Source organism: Scyliorhinus torazame, chromosome X (assembly GCF_047496885.1).
Source record: "Scyliorhinus torazame isolate Kashiwa2021f chromosome X, sScyTor2.1, whole genome shotgun sequence".
NCBI classification, from domain to species: domain Eukaryota; kingdom Metazoa; phylum Chordata; class Chondrichthyes; order Carcharhiniformes; family Scyliorhinidae; genus Scyliorhinus; species Scyliorhinus torazame.
In genome coordinates, this window is record NC_092738.1 from 33,159,761 (window position 1) to 33,179,353 (window position 19,593).

Consider the following 19,593-nt stretch of genomic DNA (forward strand, 5'->3'; position numbering starts at 1 on the left):
ACATAAATGAGACATTTAATTGGAATGTCTCTTAACCCATTACTTAACAAGAGGTAGAATGGGGACTCTGGAGCGAAGCACTGAGCAGGGTGAACTCCACCTCCTCCTGCGCAAGGCTAAGCCTAATGCAGCTCAAAGTGATGCACAGAGCGCACCTGACCAGAACCCGAATGAGCAGGTTCTTCCCGGAGGTGGAGGACAAATGTGAGCGGTGCCAGAGGGGCCCGGCCAACCACACCCACATGTTCAGGGCTTGCCCCAAGCTTGCTGGGTTCTGGACAGCCTTCTCCGAGGCAATGTCCAAGGTTGTGGGGGTGAGGGTGAAGCCATGCCCAATAGTGGCAATCTTCGGGGTATCGGAGCAGCCAGAGTTACACATGGGGAAGGGGGCCAATGCCCTTGCTTTTGCTTCCCTAATCGCACGCCGGAGAAACCTGCTCGGCTGGTGATCGGCAGCACCGCCCAAAGCTGCAGAAGAGCTTGCTGACCTTTTGGAATTTCTCCACCTGGAGAAGATTAAGTACGCCACCCGAAGGTTGGAGGAGGCTTCCTGGATACTTGGGGGCAGTTCGTCGGCCTGTTCCAAAACCTGTTCGTGGCCAGCAACGGGGAGTAAGTTAAGGGGAGAAAAAAGATAGATGAGGACCAAAGGACTGCGCAACCCGGAGTTTGGGGGGGGACGACGGACGGAGAGACACGGAAGGAAGGTGGGGAAACCACAAGAGAAGAGGAAGGATGCTGAAACCAATGGGGGGGGGGGGGGGGGGGGGGAGAGAGAGAGAGAGAGGAGGAAGAGGGGATATCATAGACCGATCCAGAGGGCACTGAAATGTACATAGAGTCAGTTAAATGAAGGACAAAATAAACCTCTTTGTAAAATAAAGTAAATTAGCGCGGGCAAGAAAAATGTAATTATATACACAATCACTGTTTATAAATATGAGAAAAGCCAATAAAAAGATTTTCAAAAAAAAAGAACCTGAGCTTGCAGTCAGGAATTTACCCATGAGGCTGATGCACGAATCGGCCAATTTCCTTACCCAGGCAGTGTCGGTCTCCATTAATCTGCCCTGCACAAAGTATTCCATCTTCTCATTGCCAGCGTTATCCCCTTGTTCACGGTGAATGTCTCCATCTCGTCCCATCAAAGGCCTCATTCCGTCTTGTGTTGAGGAAGCCCTCACATTGCTGTCTCCACGTTGCTTTTTGGTTACGTGTGCCTCAGGACCGTGAACAGTCTTGACATGTTTTCTTAACGAGCTGGGGTCAGTGTATCGTTTTGTACAGCACGGAATCTTACAAAGATATGGTTTCTGTCAAACGAATGAACAATGTGATTAGCTTTCAATCAGGGAAAGGTCAACGTTTTGAGGCTGAGGGGGGTGTGGGGAAGGTCAACGTTTCGAGGCTGAGGGGGGTGTGGGGAAGGTCAACGTTTCGAGGCTGAGGGGGGTAGAACATAGAAAATACAGCACAGAACAGGCCCTTCGGCCCACGATGTGCCGAACCTTTGTCCTAGATTAATCATAGATTATCATTGAATTTACAGTGCAGAAGGAGGCCATTCGGCCCTTTGAGTCTGCACCGGCTCTTGGAAAGAGCACCCTACCCAAACTCAAAACCTCCACCCAACACCAAGGGCAATTCTGGACATTAAGGGCAATTTATCATTGGCCAATTCACCTAACCTGCACATCTTTGGACTGTGGGAGGAAACCGGAGCACCCGGAGGAAACCCACGGGGAGGACGTGCAGACTCCAGCACAGACAGTGACCCAAGCCGGAATCGAACCTGGGACCCTGGAGCTGTGAAGCAATTGTGCTATCCACAATGCTACCGTGCTGCCCTTAAGAACAAATAAATCTACACTATATCATTTTACCTTAATCCATGTACCTATCCAATAGCTGCTTGAAGGTCCCTAATGTTTCCGACTCAACTACTTCCACAGGCAGTGCATTCCATGCCCCCACTACTCTCTGGGTAAAGAACCTACCTCTGATATCCCTCCTATATCTTTCACCTTAAATTTATGTCCCCTTGTAATGGTTTGTTCCACCCGGGGAAAAAGTCTCTGACTGTCTACTCTATCTATTCCCCTGATCATCTTATAAACCTCTATCAAGTCGCCCCTCATCCTTCTCCGTTCTAATGAGAAAAGGCCTAGCACCCTCAACCTTTCCTCGTAAGACCTACTCTCCATTCCAGGCAACATCCTGGTAAATCTTCTTTGCACCTTTTCCAAAGCTTCCACATCCTTCCTAAAATGAGGCGACCAGAACTGTACACAGTACTCCAAATGTGGCTTTACCAAAGTTTTGTACAGCTGCATCATCACCTCACGGCTCTTAAATTCAATCCCTCTGTTAATGAACGCGAGCACACCATAGGCCTTCTTCACAGCTCTATCCACTTGAGTGGCAACTTTCAAAGATGTATGAACATAGACCCCAAGATCTCTCTGCTCCTCAACATTGCCAAGAACTCTACCGTTAGCCCTGTATTCTGCATTCATATTTGTCCTTCCCAAAATGGACAACCTCACACTTTTCAGGGTTAAACTCCATCTGCCACTTCTCAGCCCAGCTCTGCATCCTATCTATGTCTCTTTGCAGCCGACAACAGCCCTCCTTACTATCCACAACTCCACCAATCTTCGTATCGTCTGCAAATTTACTGACCCACCCTTCAACTCCCTCATCCAAGTCATTAATGAAAATCACAAACAGCAGAGGACCCAGAACTGATCCCTGCGGTACTCCACTGGTAACTGGGATCCAGGCTGAATATTTGCCATCCACCACCACTCTCTGACTTCTATCGGTTAGCCAGTTCGTTATCCAACTGGCCAAATTTCCCACTATCCCATGCCTCCTTACTTTCTGCATAAGCCTACCATGGGGAACCTTATCAAATGCCTTACTAAAATCCATGTACACTACATCCACTGCTTTACCTTCATCCACATGCTTGGTCACCTCCTCAAAGAATTCAATAAGACTTGTAAGGCAAGACCTACCCCTCACAAATCCGTGCTGACTATCCCTAATCAAGCAGTGTCTTTCCAGATGCTCAGAAATCCTATCCTTCAGTACCCTTTCCGTGACTTTGCCTACCACCGAAGTAAGACTAACTGGCCTGTAATTCCCAGGGTTATCCCTATTCCCTTTTTTGAACAGGGGCACGACATTCGCCACTCTCCAATCCCCTGGTACCACCCCTGTTGACAGTGAGGACGAAAAGATCATTGCCAACAGCTCTGCAATTTCATCTCTTGCTTCCCATAGAATCCTTGGATATATCCCGTCAGGCCCGGGGGACTTGTCTATCCTCAAGTTTTTCAAAATGCCCAACACATCTTCCTTCCTAACAAGTATTTCCTCGAGCTTACCAATCTGTTTCACACTGTCCTCTCCAACAATATGGCCCCTCTCATTTGTAAATACAGAAGAAAAGTACTCGTTCAAGACCTCTCCTATCTCTTCAGACTCAATACACAATCTCCCGCTACTGTCCTTGATCGGACCTACCCTTGCTCTAGTCATTCTCATATTTCTCACATATGTGTAAAAGGCCTTGGGGTTTTCCTTGATCCTACCCGCCAAAGATTGTTCATGCCCTCTCTTAGCTCTCCTAATCCCTTTCTTCAGTTCCCTCCTGGCTATCTTGTATCCCTCCAATGCCCTGTCTGCACCTTGTTTCCTCAGCCTTACATAAGTCTCCTTTTTCCTCTTAACAAGACATTCAACCTCTCTTGTCAACCATGGTTCCCTCACTCGACCATCTCTTCCCTGCCTGACAGGGACATACATATCAAGGACACGTAGCACCTGTTCCTTGAACAAGTTCCACATTTCACTTGTGTCCTTCCCTGCCAGCCTATGTTCCCAACTTATGCACTTCAATTCTTGTCTGACAACATCGTATTTACCCTTCCCCCAATTGTAAACCTTGCCCTGTTGCACGTACCTATCCCTCTCCATTACTAAAGTGAATGTCACAGAATTGTGGTCACTATCTCCAAAATGCTCCCCCACTAACAAATCTATCACTTGCCCTGGTTCATTACCAAGTACTAAATCCAATATTGCCCCTCCTCTGGTCGGACAATCTACATACTGTGTTAGAAAAGCTTCCTGGACACACTGCACAAACACCACCCCATCCAAACTATTTGATCTAAAGAGTTTCCACTCAATATTTGGGAAGTTAAAGTCGCCCATGACTACTACCCTGTGGCTTCTGCACCTTTCCAAAATCTGTTTCCCAATCTGTTCCTCCACATCTCTGCTACTATTGGGGGGCCTATAGAAAACTCCTAACAAGGTGACTGCTCCTTTCCTATTTCTGACTTCAGAAATGGTGTGGTGAAGGTCAACGTTTCGAGGCTGAGGGGAAGATCAACGTTTCGAGGCTGAGGGGGGTGTGGGGAAGTTCAATGTTTGAGGCTGAGGGGAAGATCAACGTTTCGAGGCTGAGGGGGGTGTGGGGAAGTTCAATGTTTGAGGCTGAGGGGAAGATCAACGTTTCGAGGCTGAGGGGGGTGTGGGGAAGTTCAATGTTTGAGGCTGAGGGGAAGATCAACGTTTCGAGGCTGAATGGGTGTGGGGAAGCCAGGTTCCGCACACGAGTACAGCCTCAACCAGGACCTTGGATTCATGTTGCATTCCATTCACTCCCCACCATCTGGCCTGCGAAATCCTCCCAACTATCCTGGCTTGAGACAATTCATACCTCTTTACCCTGGGGTTCCCCCTTTTTACTGGATCTGTAAAGACTTAATTACCTTCAAATGCTGGCATTCAAAGCATTGTCTTGCATCTTTGTCTTTGTCTATATATATATATATGTTTCTGGAACATACCTCTTCACCCGAGAAAGGAGCTGCGCTCCGAAAGCTAGTGACATCGAAACAAACCTGTTGGACTTTAACCTGGTGTTGTAAGACTTCTTACTGTGCTCTTTACCTTGGCCATGTTATTCCAATTGCTCTACCCTATAATCCTTCATACCTTGTCTGCCCATGCTAACTGCCTGCTCTATCAATGCTACCCCGTCCCTGTTTAATATTTGACACAGGGCGGTGGAGGTACATACAGTATACTGGAGTGTTTGGAGACACATGACTAACTGGATTAAATGGGAGGCTCTTTACCTCATTGGAATGGGTCCTGTTCTGATGTTTTGCACGATCTGAAGCGTTGGAGAATGCTTTGTTGCAGCCTTCATGCTCACAGATGTATGGTTTCTCTCCTGTGTGGGATCGCAGGTGGGTTTTCAGATTCTCCAGCCTGGAATAGGCCTTATTGCAAGTTTCAAACTGGAAATGTACACACACACACACAAACGCAAAGATTGTCATGGTGCATTTTACAAATGAACTTGTCATCAGACAAATCCATCGCTAGCAGCTGGGACTTACTGTACACCGGTGTGGTTTCTCTCCTGTGTGTCGTCTCATGTGAACCACCAGCATGTACTGGGCCTTGAATGCTCTCTGCTCCCTTGAACATTCTTTCCAATGACAGACAAATTCCTTCTTTTCCCCATGAATGTGCTCATTGTTAATGTGCTGTAAATGAGAGAAAGTCTAAAAGAGTTCAGGTCCCGACATTTCTTTGGATATCCAACCAGATTCCAACATTTGTTACGATCCCAGACCAGATCCCAACATTTCTTAGAATATCCAACCAGACCCCAACATTTGTTAGGATCCCGGACCAGATCCCAACATTTCTTAGGATATCCGACCAGATCCCAACATTTGTTAGGCTCCCAGACCAGATCCCAACATTTGTTAGGATCCCGGACCAGATCCCAACATTTGTTAGGATCCCGGACCAGACCCCAACATTTGTTAGAATCCCGGAGCAGATCCCAACTTTCGTTAGGCTACCAGACCAGACCCCAACATTTGTTAGGATCCCGGACCAGATTCCAACATTTGTTGGGATCCCGGACCAGACCCAACATTTATCAGGATACTGGACCAGACCCAACATTTATCAGGATACGAGACAAGACCCCAATATTTGGTCCAATTTGCAAAACTGAGAGGGAAGGCTATTTCACCCCAGGAGTGATGACTCTGACCAATAGGTATCTTTTATGTTAAATCAAACTTTCACACAGAATTACCTGCATTAACATCAAAGAAATAGCTTTAACAAAAGGAAAAAACTTGCAACATACTATCTACTCCTGCTACTAACTCCATTTAAACAACTCAATGCAGTTCAAATGCCACTTACAAATAATGTTAGCAAACTGGTTACAGAGACCCTTTCAGGAGCAGGAACAGAACCAGTACACTTTGCTCAACCTAACAGAATTTGGCAAAACTGTTGTTCAATTTAAAATCCTTCTGTCTTGTCAGACTCAAAACCTATGGAAAACTGCAAAACGACAGACAGACCTGGCTCCTCCCATTAATTACATCATCTGTATCCCACTGAGATGTCACATGGCCTGCTTTGATCAGACTAAACCCCACTCCCTAATTAATTATTTACACCTCAGGGAATTGCCAGCAATCAAAACAATATCCCATTAGCCTTTTATCTGTAATCAAGTAAGTGGTTTGAATGAATTCTGACCACCTTTTTTTGACTCCTTAATTACAGCTTTAGCTGAGACTGCCTGTATGTATTTTAAACCAGAGATTTCAAAAACATTCCTACAACAGGATATAAAATATAAATAACAATTTCTACATTAATCACACTCTCCTTGTTGCAGCAAGTTCAATATCAGGCCTTACGATTACCCAGGACACCTAAAGATAGAGTATTGTTAACAATGCCCACAAATTAATTAAAAACAATAGTACAATGGTTTCTCAACTTCGTCCCATAGTACCTTCCTTTAATATGAGAGATGTCAAGGCAAAACCAGCTTCGACACACTTTGCAACCTGAAGTGCATTTGGCTTAAAGTGACCAGTTCAATCCAGAGTTACCAACTCTGACTGGCTGTAAACCTGAAGATGTCATCAGGTGACCCGCTGGCCCCGCTCCCCCCCCCCCCCCCCTCACGCCCCCTGACATTGTCATCTTCAGGATGCCAAGTGTAAAGTCAACAAGTTTGCCGTTATCTGATTGGATGACGAGACAGTGATCAAAAATGTTCAGAGGGAATTAAAAAAAGAAATGTTTTTTGAATGGTACTGTGATTTTCCGAAGTATCAGGGAGATTAATCTTTACATCATCGAGGTTCCAGAATGAACCCTTAACTCACTCAGAAATTCACTGAAACTTTCAGATTTCAATGATGCTCCAATATATTTCTCCAGTTACTCACTTGCACAAGTTGATCTTGCGTATCGAACTCTTTACTGCAACCTCCCCAGTGACAGTTAGTTTCATAGACGCACTCTGGTTCCTGTTTCCCATCATCCTTATCTCTGTCAGCTCTTCCGTTCATCATTCCCAATAAATAATCCTGTTCCAAATGATTACTGAATGAGTACAGATGTCATAGAATTTACAGTGCAGAAGGAGGCCATTCGGCCCATCGAGTCTGCACCGGCTCTTGGAAAGAGCACCCTACCCAAGTCCACACCTTCACCGTATCCCCATAACCCAGTAACCCCACCCAACACTAAGGGCAATTTTGGACACTAAGGGCAATTTAGCCTGGCCAATCCACCTAACCTGCACATCTTTGGACTGTGGGAGGAAACCGGAGCACCCGGAGGAAACCCACGCAGACACGGGGAGAACGTGCAGACTCCGCACAGACAGTGACCCAACGGGGAATCGAACCTGGGACCTTGGAGCTGTGAAGCAATTGTGCTAATCACTATGCTACCGTGCTGCCACAGTAATCCATTGTAATCCAGTGGATGCACTCTCTTACCTCTCTGCTTTTCTGCTTCTATCTATAACTTTCTCTCTATTATCTTTGGTTCCTCCCGTCATTTTCTTATCTTCTCCGTCCATTTTCTCTATCTGTCTCTCTCTCCCTTCTATTTCCCTCTCTCAGTTACTTCTTTTTGCCTCTCTCTCCTCTTCTGTTCTATCAGGTTGGAGGTGCTGGAGGTACAGTGATTGGGAATGGGGCCTATGAAGGGCCTTGAGACAAAAAGCCTCTACGGTCAGGTGCTAGTGGCTGTCAGCTTTTAGATAGGGTGGGAGTGAATGGGTTATATGAAAGTAGAGTGTGACTTAGATAGTAACACCTGCTTTCCAAAGGCCTTTAAGCACCAACTCCTTCTCCAGCTCCCCGAGATGACTGTGTATCTGAAGGAGAGATGGAGTTTGATTCAAGGGGCACTAGCACCAGTACTGGGGAAAGAGGGAGCTGTTCCACTGGGGTGGCCGTCAGCTGAACTGTGCTGGGACTAAGGTCGTGGCGAACCGTATAACTAGGGCTGTAGACGAGGCTTTAAACTAAATGGTGGAGGGAGAGGGTTCAAGTGAAGGAAGGTGTCATGAGCTAAATGGAGAAGATAAAGAGACCAGATCAGAATAAGGGAAATGATGATCAGAGTGTAGCAGGGAGGGACAGAGTGTATAAACCTAAGAGTGCCCCAGCAGATAATGCTAGTTACAAAAATAGTAAAAAGTCAAAACTAAAGGGTTTGTCTCTGAATCCTTAGAATCCCCACAATGCAGGGGGCCATTTGGCCCATCGAGGTGCACCGACCCTCTGAAAGAGCACCCTACCCAGGCCCACTCCCCCACCCGATCCCCACAACCCACCTAACCTGCACATCCCTGGACACTAAGGGACAATTTAACACGGCCAATCCACCTAACCTGTACATCTTTGGACACTAAGGGACAATTTATCACGGCCAATCCACCTAACCTGCACATCTTTGGACACTAAGGGACAATTTAACATGGCCAATCCATCTAACCTGCACATCTTTGGATACTAAGGGACAATTTAACATGGCCAATCCACCTAACCTGCACATCTTTGGACACTAAAGGACAATTTATCATGGCCAATCCACCTAACCTGCACATCTTTGGACACTACAGGACAATTTATCATGGCCAATCCACCTAACCTGCACATCTTTGGACACTAAGGGACAATTTATCATGGCCAATCCACCTAACCTGTACATCTTTGGACACTAAGGGACAATTTATCATGGCCAATCCACCTAACCTGCACATCTTTGGACACTAAGGGATAATTTATCATGGCCAATCTACCTAACCTGCACACCTTTGGACACTAAGGTACAATTTAACACGGCCAATCCACCTTACCTGCACATCTTTGGACACTAAGGGACAATTTAACACGGCCAATCCACCTAACCTGTACATCTTTGGACACTAAGGTACAATTTATCATGGCCAATCCACCTAACTTGCACATTTTTGGACACTAAGGGGCAATTTATCATGGCCAGTCCACCTAACCTGCACATCTTTGGACACTGAGGGACAATTTATCATGGTCAATCCACCTAACCTGCACATCTTTGGACACTAAGGGGCAACTTATTATGGCCAATCCACCTAACCTACACATCTTTGGACACTAAGGGACAATTTAGCATGGCCAATCCACCTAACCTGTACATCTTTGGACACTAAGGGGCAATTTATCATGGCCAATCCACCTAACCTACACATCTTTGGACACTAAGGGACAATTTAGCATGGCCAATCCACCTAACCTGTACATCTTTGGACACTAAGGGACAATTTATCATGGCCAATCCACCTAACCTACACATCTTTGGACACTGAGGGACAATTTAGCATGGCCAATCCACCTAACCTGTACATCTTTGGACACTAAGGGACAATTTATCATGGCCAATCCACCTAACCTACACATCTTTGGACACTAAGGGACAATTTAGCATGGCCAATCCACCTAACCTGCACATCTTCGGACTGTGGGAGGAAACCCACGCAGACACGGGGAGAACGTGCAAACGCCACACAGATAGTCACACAAGAACAGAATCGAACCTGGGTCCCTGGAACAGTGAAGCAGCAGTGTTAACCACTGTGCCACCATGCCTAGACGATGAATTGTCTCTCGGGAGAGGACAGCCAATACCTTTCGAACCCCATCCAAAATAAGTGAGTATTTTGAAGAGATGACTGAATGAAATGAAGACACAGATAATCACTTACCTGTGCACCTGAACTGGACACATCTTCCTCCGATCTCTCTCCTCGACATTTGCCATAGCGTGGATCCAATGACCTGCTGACTACTGATTCTGTTTTCATCTGTATTCAAGCATCGAAATGAGATGTTAGAGGTAGTCCTGCATCTAAAGTCTCAGTTTTCTACCTGCTGGGTGACCAGACATTCATCCTTCCAAAGGCAGCACATCTGAGAGTGATGTGTCTGAACATACATTAACAAGGCAACGAAGGTGATGGAAGCGGAGATGACCAATAATTTACTTGAAGGAAATAGACTAGCAGTGTTAAGGAGCATAGAGTGGGGAAATGGGACTGAGTTGATTACTATACATAGAAATGGGCTTGATGGGCTGAATGGTCTCCTTCTTGCGGTAATGACTCTCGAGGTGGAATCGTCTGCTCACGCCAACAGCGGGAATCATGGTGGGCCGGGGAAATTGAGGTCCAGAAATCAGTTTCCCAAAGTTGGGATGAACTGTCGGAATTGTTTTCTTGGAATGTTCCAGATGAACAAAACTGAGACACACTTCAGTTTACCCCTCCAAATCAAGTTCGGCGCCAGTGAGAATTCAGAATGTCTGGTCGTTGATGTACAGCTGGTGAGCTTCGCCACTTCCATGGTTTTGAGGCCTGGAGATGCTGCTTCTGCCTTCTCGGGGGTCTGTCCAGAACAACACTCCTATCGAGCGCCATAAGAAAACTGTGCAGCAGCAGTGAGGGTGAGTGTCTCGGGTTACAGGAAGATACAGACGGGATGGTCAAATGGGCAGAAAGGTGTCTGATGGAATTTAACCCTGGAAAGTGTGAGGTGTTACACTTTGGAAGGAGTAATGTGACAAGGAAGTACTCAATGAACGGCCTGACACTGGGAAGTTCCGAGGAACAAAGGGACCTTGGTGTGTTTGTCCAGAGATCTCTGAAGGCAGAAGGGCAGGTTAATAGGGAGGTGAAAAGGCAAATGGGACACTTGCCTTTATCAATCGAGGCATAGATTACAAAAGCAGGGAGGTTGTGTTGGAGTTGTACAGAACTTTGGTGAGGCCACAGCTGGAGTACTGTGTGCAATTCTGGTCGCCACATTATAGGAAGGATGTGATTGCACTGGAGGGGGGGCAGAGGAGATTCACCAGGATGTTGCCTGGGGTGGAACATTTCAGTTATGAAGAGAGGTTGGACAGGCTTGGGCTGTTTTCTCTGGAGCAGAGAAGTCTGAGGGGTGGCCTGATCGAGGTGGACAAGATTATGTGGGGCATGGACAGGGTGGGTAGGGGGCAGCTGTTCCCCTTAGTTGAAGGGTCGTTACGAGGGGCACATAGAATTTACAGTGCAGAAGGAGGCCATTCGACCCGAGTCTGCGCCGGCTCTTGGAAAGGGCACCCTACCCAACTGCACACCTCCACCCTATCCCCATTACCCAGTAACCCCACCCAACACTAAGCGCAATTTTGGACACTAAGGTCAATTTATCATGGCCAATCCACCTAACCTGCACATCTTTGGACACTAAGGGACAATTTATCATGGCCAATCCACCTAACCTGCACATCTTTGGACACTAAGGGACAATTTATCATGGCCAATCCACCTAACCTGCACATCTTTGGACACTAATGGACAATTTATCATGGCCAATCCACCTAACCTGCACATCTTTGGACACTAAGGGACAATTTATCATGGCCAATCCACCTAACCTGCACATCTTTGGACACTAAGGGCAATTTATCATGGCCAATCCACCTAACCTGCACACCTTTGGACACTAAGGGACAATTTATCATGGCCAATCCACCTAACCTGTACATCTTTGGACACTAAGGGACAATTTAGCATGGCCAATCCACCTAACCTGTACATCTTTGGACACAAAGGGACAATTTAACATGGCCAATCCACCTAACCTGCACATCTTTGGACACTAAGGGACAATTTATCATGGCCAATCCACCTAACCTGTACATCTTTGGACACTAAGGGGCAATTTAACATGGCCAATCCACCTAACCTGCACATCTTTGGACACTAAGGGACAATTTAACATGGCCAATCCACCTAACCTGCACATCTTTGGACACTAAGGGGCAATTTATCATGGCCAACCCACCTAACCTGCACATCTTTGGACACTAAGGGACAATTTATCACGGCCAATCCACCTAACCTGCACATCTTTGGACTGTGGGAGGAAACCGGAGCACCCGGAGGAAACCCACGCACACACGGGGAGAACGTGCAGACTCCGCACAGACTGACCCAAGCCGGGAATCGAACCTGGGACCCTGGAGCTGTGAAGCAATTGTGCTAACCACTATGCTACAGTGCTGCCCTTGAACACAAGTCAGGGATAGGAGGTTTAGGGGGGATTTCTACCCAGAGGGTGGTGACGGTCTGGAACGCACGGCCTGGGAGGGGGGTAGGGGCGGGTTGCCTCACATCCTTTAAAAAGTACCTGGATGAGCACTTGGCCCGTCTTAACATTCAAGGCTATGGACCAAGTGCTGGCCAATGGGGTTAGGTGCTGGTGGGATTAGGTGTCATGTGTCAGTGTAGACTTGATGGGCCGAGGGGCCTCGTCTGCACTGTAATATTCTGTGAAGACAGGGCCAGCATGAAAGGGGGGTCAATTAAGGGGGTGGGGGGGGGGGGGGGAGGCGGTGGAACTGGAAGTAGGACATGGCGGAGGATGGGAAGGTGTTAAATAGGAGCAGCAGTAGGCCATTCGGCCTCTCGAGCCTTCATTTCCACATTCCCATCTATCCCCATCACCTTTTTTCCCCCTTATCTAACAAGAATCAAAGTACTTCTGCTTTAGAACTATTCTATGACTCTGCTTCCAGCCCCTTCCGAAGCAGAGAGTTCCAAAGTCACACAACCCTCAGAATCAGAATTTTCATCTCTGTTATAAACGGGTGACCCCCTAATCTTCTGGACTCACCACAAGAGGAAATATTCTTTCCACCTCCACCTTGTCAATGCTTTTCAGGGTCAATCAAATCACCCCTCACTCTTCGAAACTCCAGTCTAACCTTTCCTCAGTCTCGGCATCAATCTAATCGACCTCCTCTGAACCGCCTCCAACACTTTCCTTAAATAAGGAGACCAAATCTGGACACACTATTCCAGATGTTGTGTGACCAATCCGCTATATAACTGAAGCACGACATCTTACTTTTCTCTTCAATCCTGCTGCGACGCAGCCTTTCTTCATTCCTTACGTACCTGGAAAGACTTGGAGCTCTTGTGTGAATGTGAATGTGCCAGCAGGATGCTTCGACTGGGCTGCTGCCAGTAACTGGTAGATAGTGAGAGATGGCTGAGGGCCTGGCTCTGCTCAGGTGTAGTTGCTAGGCCCTTTGGGTGAATGGGCAACTGTTGATGTTTCGAGGCGGCTGTTATAGAGGTTGGGCTGGAATTAGAAATCAGTTCCAATATAACAGTTACAAACACATCCTCAGCTAAGTGGATAACATGGCAGTTAATTGGCTCACACTGCTCCTCCCCTCTCTTCACTCATCATCATTCCTCCTCATTGTAAATACTGGACAATGTCCCCTCAATCTGACCAGTCTCTCTCTCACACACACACACACAATCTCTCTCTCTCACACCCACTCACACTCTCTCCACACTCACACTCTCTCCACACTCACACTCTCTCCACACTCACACTTTTGTTATATTACGTGATTGTAATACATTGTTACTCTTTTGCTCACTTCCAGAATGGTCTGATGGTTATAGTTCAATGAAACTATCAATCTTCAAATTAAGCAAATAACATTTAATGAATAAATAATCAATTAGTTTGTTCACTCTTCTACAACTATAACTGATGATTAAGTAAATAAGAAGAAGTATAAATAATGTTTAACTACACATGCCAACTAAGCTACATCTCTCTAACACTCTGCTATCTCGTCACTCCTGATACGAAGAGACGGGAAGATCCTCAGAGTTCAGTTTATATACATGGATCTGGTGCTGCCATCTAGTGGTTGTCTAGCACCATGATACAGTTGTTAACCCTTTACATACAAGCAGATATAGAGATCACTACATCCCCCCCTTTTTAAAACATATTTTCTGAGTTTCAAAGAAAATTGTATAATTCTATAACAAGTCATGAGATGCATATCTGTACAAACAAAACTGGAGTAATGACTACACACAACAATTGATATATTACAAGTTCAGTCTGTTTGTTTTCCGACGTCGTCTTGTCGCTCTTAGCTGACGAGGTGTTGAAAGTGATGTTTTCACTGTTTTGTGCATGTTGTCCAAATTTCTGGTATGCAGTAAACTGTCACAAAAAACTGACTGTGAAGTTTAAATCTGGAAAGATTTGCTGGTGAAATCGAATTGTTTGCAAAGCATGTCTGTTTTGTCGAAGAATCGTGCCTTCCGCGGATTTTACTATGTAGGAGCATGGAGCTGGTTTCTTAATGATTGTAGCTGGAGCAGACCATCCTCCATCTGGAACTTTGATTCTTACTAGGTTATCCGTTGTGAGTGGTTCCAATTGAGATGCGTGTCTGTTGTAGTATGACTGTTGACGTCAACGTTGTTCTTCCATCATCTTCAGCAAGTGGTCTGGATTCTGCAGTCTAATTGATGGTAAGGTAGTCCTGAGATCCCGACTAAATAACATTTGAGCCGGCGAGAGTCCTTAAGATAGTGGTGTAGCTCTAGAAGATAACAATGCGAGATGGATATCCGACATTGAATCAAAAGCTTTACTGATCAACTGTTGGACAATGTGAACACCCTTCTCTATCTTACCGTTGGACTAAGGGTAGTGGGGATTGGATGTCACATGCGTGAAGTTATATTGCTGTGAAAATTCTGTCCATTCAAAATTGTCAAAGCATGGACCATTCTCCGACATGACAGTGTCTGGTATTCCATGCCTTGAGAAGGTTTCCTTACATGCTTTCACTACTGATTTTGTAGTCAAATCCGGAAGTTTAATTACTTCTGGATAATTGGAGTAATAATCCATTATTAAGAGGTATTCTTGACCAGTCGAATGAAATTGGTTCAATTCCTACTTTGGCCCAAGGAGCAAGTAACTAATTTGTGTTGTTGTAGGCAAGTCTCCTTGCAAGGCGCAGGTTGGTGTTTTTGACATGTTTCGCAAGTAATGATCATGTCAGTCATGTCCCTATTAATTCCCGGCCAGTAGACTGCCTGCCGTGCTCATCGTTTACATTTTTCTATCCCAAGGCGTCCCTCATGGATCTGTTCAAGTATGTTGGAATGAAGATATTGTGGAATAACAATTCGGTCAAGTCTCAAAAGTAGGCCATCTACGATCGTCAAATCAGATTGAATTCTTCTGTACTGAGGACATCAACCTTCGCCCACCCAAGTTGAAGATGGTGCATGACCCTTTGAAGTGTAGCGTCCTCTTTTCTTTCTGACTTGATCAAATTCAACTTTTTATCTGATGCAGGAAGGTTCATTGCACAGAGTTGAGCCTGAGCTTCGACATCACGTATAAATTCAAATGGTTGATTGTCAGTTGTGATGGATCGTGATAAAGTGTCTGCAATAATTAAATCTTTCCCAGGTGTGTAGCATATGCTACAGGAACCCAATACGAATTGTCATCTCTTTGTAAGAGAACTGCGTCTATCCCATCCTGACTTGCATCAGTGGACATCTTCGTTGCTTTTTTCGGATCAGGAAAGTGAGTGTGGGTGCTGTCATGAGTTGAGTTTTCAAATCTTGCCACTCTTTCTGATGGTTGTCCGTCCATTCGAAAGGTGGAGACTTTCTAATGAGGTTTCTCAATGCTGTTGTTCTTGCTGACAAGTTGGAGATGCCAAGAAAATTGAAGAAGCCTAAAAATATGAGAACAGCTTTCTTGTCTTCTGGTATCTTCATGTTCTGATTTGCTGCAATTTTATCATCAGGCTTTACACCTTGCTGCAAAATGATGGGCGGGATTCTCCGACCCCCCACCGGGCCGGAGAATCGCCAGGGGGCAGCGTGAATCCTGCCCCGCCGCCGGCTACCGGATTCTCCGCCGGGGTTTTGGTGGGGGCGGGAATCCCACTGCGCTGGTCGGTGGCCGCTGACAGCGGCCCCCCCGGCTACTCTCCGGTCCGCGATGGGTCGAGCGGCCGCCCATTTTCGGCCGATCCCGCCGGCGTAAAGCAAACCAGGTCCGTACCGGCGGGACCTGGCTCTACGGGTGGCCTGCAGAGTCCCGAGGAGGGGGGCGCGGGGGGATCTGCCCCCACGGTGGCCTGGCCCGCGATCGGGGCCCACCGATCCGTGGGCTGGCCTGTGCCATGGGGGCACTCTTTCCCTCCGCGTCGGCTGCTGTCAAGCTCCGCCATGGCCGGCGCAGAGAAGAACCCTCCTGCGCATGCGCTGGGATGACGCCAGCACACGCTGGCGCTCCCGCGCGTGCACCATCTCGTGCCGGCCGGCGGAGGCCCTTCGGCACCGGTTGGCGTAGCGCCAAGGCACTCCGGTGCAGGCCCAGCCCCTGAAGGTGTGGGGCATTCCGCACCTTCCGGGCGGCCCGATGCCAGAGTGGTTCACGCCACTCCTCGGCGCCGGTATGGCCCGTCCCGCCGGATAGCGGAGAATCACGCCCATCTCCGAGAAATCTTCATGATGACTGTCCAAACATACATTTCGATTGATTGAGATGGAGTTTGAGTCAGGTGATTTATCCAACTTCCGACCTTTCGGTTTCCCCAGAACCTTCTCCTTAGTAATGGTCACTGCGCTCACCTCTGCCCCCTGGTTCTCCTGGAGCTCTGGCATCCCACTGGTGTCTTCCACCGTGAAGACTGGTGCAAAGTAACTATTCAGTTCCTCTGCCATTTCTTTGTTTCCTATTATTACTCTCCAGCCACATTTTCCAGGGGTCCAATGTCTATTCTTGCCTCTCTCTTACCTTTTATATATTGAAAAAATCTCTTCCTGTCTTCATTTATATTACTAGCTAGCTTGCACTCATACTTCATCTCCTCCCCCCTTATTGCTTTTTTAGTTGTCCTCTGCTCACTTTTAAAGGCTTCCCAATCCTCTGGCTTCCCACTAATACTCGCCACTTTGTCTGCTTTTTCTTTAGCCTTTATGCTCCCTCGTCAGCCATGGATGCCTTGTCCTCCCCTTAGCACGTTTCCTCCTCCTTGGGATGAATTTCTGTTGTGCCTCCCTAATAACCCCCAAAACTCCTGCCATTGCTGTTCCACTGTCTTCCCTGCTAGGCTCCTTTTCCAATCAACTCTGGCCAGCTCCTCCCTCATGTCTTTGTAGTTACCCTTATTGAATTGTAATCCCGTTACATCTGATTGCAGCTTCTGCCTCTCAAACTGCAGGGTAAATTCTATCATATTGTGGTCACTGCTCCCTAAGGGTTCCTTCACCTTAAGTTCTCTAATCAAGTCTGCCTCATTACACATCACCAAATCCAGAATTGCCTGTTCCCTAGTAGGCTCTGTCACAAGCTGCTCCAAAAAAACATCTCTCAGACATTCCACAAATTCCATTTCTTGGGATCCACGACCAACCTGATTTTCCCAGTCCACCTGCATATTGAAGTCCCCCGTGATTATTGTAATATTGCCTTTTTTACATGCCTTTTCTATCCCTTGATTTTTGAGATTGATTTCAATTGAGTGTGCATATTGTCCTTTCCCCATTCTTAAAGATTTTTGAATTTGGACCTAGTGAGAGATGTGTGGAACTGGAGGATGTGTATTTTTTATAAATGGCTCACCTGATACCTGTGGTGGATAAATGTCCAAATGAGGCCTTTGTTACTGAGCCGCACTGTGAGCTACTGATGAAGGGGAGCAGCGACTGAGACAACGTCCCGATCATGGTGTGTAGATTGATACTGGTGTCAGAGCGGGGTGAGCGGGACGTGCTGCACTTCTTACTCATCTTCACCATGTTCCGAGGGGTCGTGAATCTGCAACTGATTTGTGGGGAAATTCCAACACACAACATCAGAACAATCCTTGTCAGAACTAAACAACGTCATCACAGCAAAGAACATGGACATTTCACACAATCGCGCAATTGTTACCGGGCACAAGGAGGCCATTCGGCCCATCCTCTCTGCGCCAGCTCTCCAAACGAGCACCGTGACTTATTGCCATTCCCCTGCCTTTCCCCCGTATCCTCCACGTTGTTTCTATTCTAATAATCATTCTAATGCCTCGATTGAAGCTGCCTCCGCCACACTTCCAGGCAGCACATTCCAGACCCCAACCCCTCGCTGTGTGGAAAAGCTTTCTCTCACGTCACAGTTGAACAGAAATGAAAAGAGGGAAATTCTAGATGTGGACCTACTCTCAGTTGTGACAAAGAACAGGTAGAACAGGCTGAAGGAGATCACTGTGGTTCTTCAGAATCAAAACCTAAACACGCACAAGGGGGTCAACTTGGCAGCGTGACTGGCGTGACTGGCAGCGTGACTGGCAGCGTGACTGGCAGCGTGGCTGGCAGCGTGGCTGGCAGCGTGGCTGGCAGCGTGGCTGGCAGCGTGACTGGCAGCGTGACTGGCAGCGTGGCTGGCAGCGTGACTGGCAGCGTGACTGGCAGCGTGGCTGGCAGCGTGACTGGCAGCGTGACTGGCAGCGTGGCTGGCAGCGTGGCTGGCAGCGTGACTGGCAGCGTGACTGGCAGCGTGGCTGGCAGCGTGACTGGCAGCGTGACTGGCAGCGTGACTGGCAGCGTGACTGGCAGCGTGACTGGCAGCGTGACTGGCAGCGTGGCTGGCAGCGTGACTGGCAGCGTGGCTGGCAGCGTGACTGGCAGCGTGACTGGCAGCGTGACTGGCAGCGTGACTGGCAGCGTGGCTGGCAGCGTGGCTGGCAGCGTGGCTGGCAGCGTGACTGGCAGCGTGGCTGGCAGCGTGACTGGCAGCGTGGCTGGCAGCGTGGCTGGCAGCGTGGCTGGCAGCGTGGCTGGCAGCGTGACTGGCAGCGTGACTGGCAGCGTGACTGGCAGCGTGACTGGCAGCGTGACTGGCAGCGTGACTGGCAGCGTGACTGGCAGCGTGACTGGCAGCGTGACTGGCAGCGTGACTGGCAGCGTGGCTGGCAGCGTGGCTGGCAGCGTGACTGGCAGCGTGGCTGGCAGCGTGGCTGGCAGCGTGACTGGCAGTGTGACTGGCAGTGTGACTGGCAGTGTGGCTGGCAGCGTGACTGGCAGCGTGACTGGCAGTGTGACTGGCAGTGTGACTGGCAGCGTGACTGGCAGCGTGACTGGCAGCGTGGCTGGCAGCGTGACTGGCAGTGTGACTGGCAGCGTGACTGGCAGCGTGACTGGCAGCGTGACTGGCAGCGTGACTGGCAGTGTGACTGGCAGTGTGACTGGTAGCGTGACTGGCAGCGTGGCTGGCAGCGTGGCTGGCAGCGTGACTGGCAGCGTGACTGGCAGTGTGACTGGCAGCGTGACTGGCAGTGTGACTGGCAGTGTGACTGGTAGCG

At 47.9% G+C, this 19,593-nt stretch overlaps 1 protein-coding gene across 1 annotated transcript in view; it reads right to left on the bottom strand.

The window, feature by feature from the left end:
* LOC140405506 (zinc finger protein GLI1-like) overlaps positions 1-19,593 on the bottom strand; it is a 59,033-nt gene that overhangs the window by 15,537 nt on the left and 23,903 nt on the right. The window contains exons 2-8 of the mRNA XM_072494028.1: positions 17,874-18,074; positions 13,352-13,538; positions 10,115-10,213; positions 7,302-7,442; positions 5,424-5,573; positions 5,157-5,321; positions 1,041-1,313 (exon numbers count right to left, since the gene is read on the bottom strand). Coding sequence (XP_072350129.1) covers positions 1,041-1,313; positions 5,157-5,321; positions 5,424-5,573; positions 7,302-7,442; positions 10,115-10,213; positions 13,352-13,538; positions 17,874-18,049 — 1,191 coding nt within the window. The 5' untranslated portion in view covers positions 18,050-18,074. The remainder of the gene's footprint in view (positions 1-1,040; positions 1,314-5,156; positions 5,322-5,423; positions 5,574-7,301; positions 7,443-10,114; positions 10,214-13,351; positions 13,539-17,873; positions 18,075-19,593) is intronic.